The 5,665-nt window shown below is 38.3% G+C and overlaps 1 protein-coding gene across 1 annotated transcript in view; it reads right to left on the bottom strand.

Moving 5' to 3' along the window:
• The window catches only part of LOC106881972 (ADAMTS-like protein 2), a 15,511-nt gene that overhangs the window by 8,958 nt on the left and 888 nt on the right, over positions 1 to 5,665 (bottom strand). Inside the window, exons 2-4 of the mRNA XM_052975682.1 lie at positions 4,305 to 4,460; positions 3,098 to 3,271; positions 922 to 1,101 (exon numbers count right to left, since the gene is read on the bottom strand). Of these exons, the coding sequence (XP_052831642.1) occupies positions 922 to 1,101; positions 3,098 to 3,271; positions 4,305 to 4,460 (510 nt within the window). The remainder of the gene's footprint in view (positions 1 to 921; positions 1,102 to 3,097; positions 3,272 to 4,304; positions 4,461 to 5,665) is intronic.

Raw genomic sequence — 5,665 nt, 5'->3', positions numbered from 1 at the left:
TATATAAACAGACACACATATATATATGTATGTATGTATGTATTTATATGCCGAGACGGTAGTTATGGAGCCATATCCTCCCTTACTCCCTTCCTCTATGTCATCATTTCATTAATATATACCCTTCTCATTCTCCCTATTAGTCTCTGATGACGGAATGTCCCATACTCTGGAATATCCCAGAAACAGCTGTAAGACTTTGAATTTTTTTCCAATAATAATATTGTATATGACTTGAGATGTTTGCCTTGCCTTAATGTCTGTTGTCCGCTTTAACAATTATATATCGGCTGTATCGGAAATCTACAATGGCTCCATAACTACCGTCTCGGCTATAACCGTGGAGCCCTAGTAATCCGTTACACCTGTTACCAAGGGTACCTAATCGTTTAGATCACCTGTGAACTAAATCCCCATACTTTGTGTGTGTATATATATGTGTGTGTGTGTGTGTGTGTGTGTGTGTGTGTGTGTATGTTTCTATGTGTATACACTCACACATACATACATATATACTATATATATATATATATATATATATATATATATATATATATATATATATATATATATATATATATATGCATAGATGTATGCACATGCGTGTGTATGCGTGTGTATTATTATACACATTGTACATGTATGTGCTCACATCCCATCGTCTTTGTCTTCATGCTCCTTGACAACAAATGTTGGCTTGGTTACGTCCCTGTACTCTCTAGCTTCTCGGCAAGAAGGGACCGATAAAATGTATACCAGATTTAGGACGAATAAGTATTAATGTCAATTTGTTCGACTAAGCACTCCTAGGCTGCGCTCCAGCATGACCGCAATCCAGGGACTAACGCGAGTAAAAGAATATGAAAAGATGATAAAAGATTAAAAGAACTTTTTCCTTTGGTCAAATCTCATCAAACTTACCTTTGACCATTCTGTGACATACCAGCTGGAGAGGCACGGTTTCGCGGTGCAGGTGGTTGTACTTGTTGGCCGAGGTTTATGGCGACAGTGGGCATCTGATTGCAACTGGAAACTGTTTCGAACCACGCGTCCGCAAACTACTTTCCTGGTTACAATTCCTTGGCCACAGGAAGCTGAGCACTGAAAAGAGAAATATGTTTCAGGATAATTGTGATGTCGTCTGGCGTTTGTTCTATAATATAGGAGAGAATAGAGCTTCCATTCTATTCTAGATCGAGTAGATAGGGAGATATAGATAGAGAGATAAATTGATAGACAGACAGATAGACAGATAGACAAATAGACAGGCAGACAGACAGATAGATAGATACATACATACATACATACATACATACATACATACATAGAGATAGATAGATAGATAGATAGATAGATAGATAGATAGATAGATAGATAGATAGATAGGTAGGTAGGTAGGTAGGTAGGTAGATAGATAGATAGATAGATAGATAGATAGATAGATAGATAGACAGACAGACAGACAGACAGACAGACAGACAGACAGACAAACAGACAGGCATTAATGTTGCGAGGCGAGCTGTTAGAATCGCTGGAGTGAATGCCTCGCAGTATTTCTTCTGACTCTTTACGTTCTGAGTTCAAACCCCATTGAAGTCAACTTTACCATTCATCCTTCTGAAGTCCAGAAAATAAAGTACCAGTCAAGTACTGGAGTAGATACCATCCACTTAACCCTGTTCATAAAAGCTTGCTGTTTGCGCGTCCCTCTAAGGGAGATAAATCTGATCTCATCGGATTTATCTCCCTTGAGTAATAAATACCAACTAGAATATGTGTCACATAACATTTGATAGTAAATGTTGGTAACATACTTTCGTAATTCTTAGTACTTTCAGATAATTTTACTTTAATGGTTAAACAGTACAAGTATTGTTAATAACATACATTTCTGGCAGATATACAAATGTGTAATTTGTCTTATTTTGTTTAATCTTAATTCAATAAATGTTTATGTTCTGAATCTGTGTATTTATTTTATTGTTTCGTACAAGAGCTCTGAAATTTAATTAATAATAATTATTGCATTTATATAACATTACCTGATATTAGCCACAGTTACACAAGTATGTATATTCACAGCATTAGCTTCAGTTTGCGAGTGCATTCCAGAACGAATACAATGCATACATTTTCTGGTGTCAGATATTCCATTAAATTATATTTACTCCACGGTATCTAGGCCTGTGGCACTCAGTTTTCAATATGGATTAATTTATTCAAAGTATTTATAAGCTCCGTAGAACCCAACTTTCTATGATTTCATTTACTTTCGGTATCATAAGCTTGCGGTAATATCTTATATATTTCATCTTTTATTTGTATCAGACGGTGCTGTGGCCATACTGCAGCACCGTCTTGAAGAATTTTAGTCGAAAGAATCGACCCCGGTGCTTACTATTGTTTAAGCCTGGTACTTATTCTATCAGTCTCTGTTGCTGAACCACCAAGTTACTGGGACGTAAGCACACCAACACCGGTTGTCAAGTGGTGGCGGAGGACACACAAACACAAAAACACACTCACACACACACACACATATATATATATGTATATACACACACATATGTATATACACACACATATGTATATATATATATATATATACACACACACACACATACACACATATATATCCACACACACATACACACATACATATGAGGGACCTCCCGTCGGTTTCGATGTATGAGGGTTTAGCAACCTACTCTTTCTTTGTCAGTCATAATGCTTATGTCAAATGCGACATTTGGGCCCCGCCAACGAAATCGTCCACAGATATTGCAAGTATGTGAATTGTGGGACAGTGCCAGCGGCATATTCGCAGCCGCTAACCCCTTTTGCCTTGCACCCCTCAGCCCACCCCTTAGCCACTCACAGGGCTTTGGTCACCCTGAGGTTACAGTATAAGACACCCGCCCAAAGTGCCACGTAGTGGGATTGAATCCCGAACCATGTGGTTGAGAAGCAAACTTCTTACCACACAGCCACGCCTATTTAATGTATGAAAAACTTGTGTTCCCTAATTTTCTGAATAAAATCATAAAAATCTGTGCTACCTTATTTTCTGTAATAAATAAAGCGAAAATCTACTCACCGTGTCATAAGCCTGTGGCACCCACATCGACGGACAGTATGGTGCAAAGCCACATCCTTGTACCGTTTGTGGTTTGGTGTTTTTATCGCAGGATCTGATGTCGCTTCTAATTCCATTTCGGTCAACGCATATCACGTCCCGATGCTGTACACCGCGGCCACACGGACCGTTGCACTGGAAACCAAAAACAGAACGCAAAGATGATTCAACTGTGTTACAACATTGATTCAACACTCAAAGTTCCACGCGCGCACGTTTTCTTTTAAGTAAGAAAACGTCACAACCGAAACAATAGCAACTTCAACCGAAGCAGAAGCACCATCGTCTTCATCATCGTCGTCGTCATTGTCATCATTATCGTCGTCGTCGTCACCGTCGTCGTCGTCATCATCGTCGTCATTGTCATCATCATCACAATCGTCGTCGTCGTCATCACAATCATCTTCGTCATTTTGACCTCGAAGAATATACTGACCGTGCAGGGGCTTCTGACTCCACCGCTCCTCAATTTTTTTTCTGCCCGTTCTTTTTTGCAGTCTTCTTCATTCGTTTTGCTTGCTTGGTAGCAGTGGTTTCAGGTTATTTCATCCAATTCAGGATTAATGCCAACTTCCTTTGCGAATTTATAAGCCTCCTTGACAACAGAATGCGACTTTTTCCTACTTTCATGTTCACACACAAATCACAGCATCCAGTCCTCTGTACTATATACGGACCTGTTCACTCCTATAGCGGAGGCCTTATAGCCCAGTTCTAATTGCATCATTCCTCTTCTCTCAATGCTTCTAGGTAGATACAGCTGGTGAACGTCTGCTTTCCGACGGTACATGTTCTTACATGTTCTTGTCTTCCTGTCCAAGCTTTGGAGCTCTGTAGGATTCCAGTTAATGGTGTTAAAACTGTACTGGACTCCTGGAAGTGCCAGAGTGTTAATGGCATCGATGCGATTTGTTGAGCTGAGTTCAGTCTTCAATACAAGTCTTATTCTCCTATAGTGCTCCTTTCTTATTCTTCCCTCCATAATAGCATGATGCATACCATCTCCGTTTATTCCCTTGGGTGTAGAACATAGGCTATCAAAATGGTTGACCAGATTTTCTATCAAACTGACAGAACAAATTCCAACAAACGAGTAGAACAGAACCCTTTGGAATTTGCTGTTTCAAAAGAAAAGTTGTGAAGAAAAGACATTTAATTTTGCCATTACCTTCGACCATTTCTTCACTTTCCAACTGTGGACACAAGGAGGGTGGAAGCAGGATTGGTGTGTTGTCGGTTTCGTAGATCTATTACAATGTATTTCATTGCCTGAGTTACATCGAACATGGCGTCTTTGAATTCCATAACCACAGAGAGAAGAACACTGGCCAAAAAAGAAGCAAAGAGAAATCAGAGTATACAGAAGATAGTAAAATAGTAAAAAAGTTCGGAACACAATGAATAATATTTAAATACGGTGTGAGTGTGTTTGGATTGTAAAGTCAATTATCTGGCATTTTCTACTCTCTTTGTCTATACTACCAAATCAAGCCTTCTAGGTTTTATCCCTATTTCCTCTATCCATATGTTCAAATCTTTAGGGATAGTTCCTAATGCACCTATAACAACTGGGATACATTTTACCCGAACTTTCCACAGCCTTTGTAACTCAATGGCTAGGTTCTGGTACTTTACTGTTTTCTCTATGCCACTCATATTGACTTTCTCATCATTTGGGATTGTAAAGTCATTTATCTGACGCTTTCTATTCTCTTTGTCTATACTACCAAATCAGGCCTTCTAGCTTCTATTAGTCGGTCAGTCTGAATGTTAAAGCCCCACATCTTATATTTCTTATTCTCTAGTACTTTAGCAGGTTCATGTTTATACCATTTATTAGTATGGTGAAATCCTAGCTTTCTACATAACTTCCAGTGGATTATTCCCCCAAGATTGTCATTTCTTTTCTTGTATTCTTTCTGTGCCAGCATGCTACAGTCATTTATTATATGAGTAACCCTTTCCTCTTTTGATTTGCATAACCTACTTTGGGAATCTATTTGGTTTTTTTGTCTGTCTTAGCTTTTACATAGATGATCCTTAATGATTGATCTTGTGCTGCTACTAACAAACTTTCTATTGCCCTTTACAGCTTTCTTTTCTGCAACCATAACCATATATTACTACTACTATTTGCTGCAACTATCTTTCCTCTTTTGATTTACATAACCTACACACACTCAGGAACATACACACACACATACACACACACACACACACACACACACACACACACAAACACAACTCCTACACACATCCTTGTATATTTATATACATGTATATACAAAACATGCATTTGTTCGTATATATTATATTCATTGATTCTGCTATGATTAAATGACTGGGGATGCCAGTGTGTAACATGAATTATATAATGGACACGACTATAACATCCTTCTTACACGATATTTGATTTATCTCTCACAGTTTGCAAAAACGAGAGTAAACCATGGAATAAATGTAATTCCAGTTATATTCAAAGTGCTTTCAGGATATGTGCGGTGCCTAGCGGTGTTATTTTTTGTATAT

Source organism: Octopus bimaculoides, chromosome 22 (assembly GCF_001194135.2).
Source record: "Octopus bimaculoides isolate UCB-OBI-ISO-001 chromosome 22, ASM119413v2, whole genome shotgun sequence".
Taxonomy (NCBI): Eukaryota; Metazoa; Mollusca; class Cephalopoda; order Octopoda; family Octopodidae; genus Octopus; species Octopus bimaculoides.
Note: the sequence above shows the minus strand (reverse complement) of the source record. Positions and strands in the feature narration are given on the sequence as shown.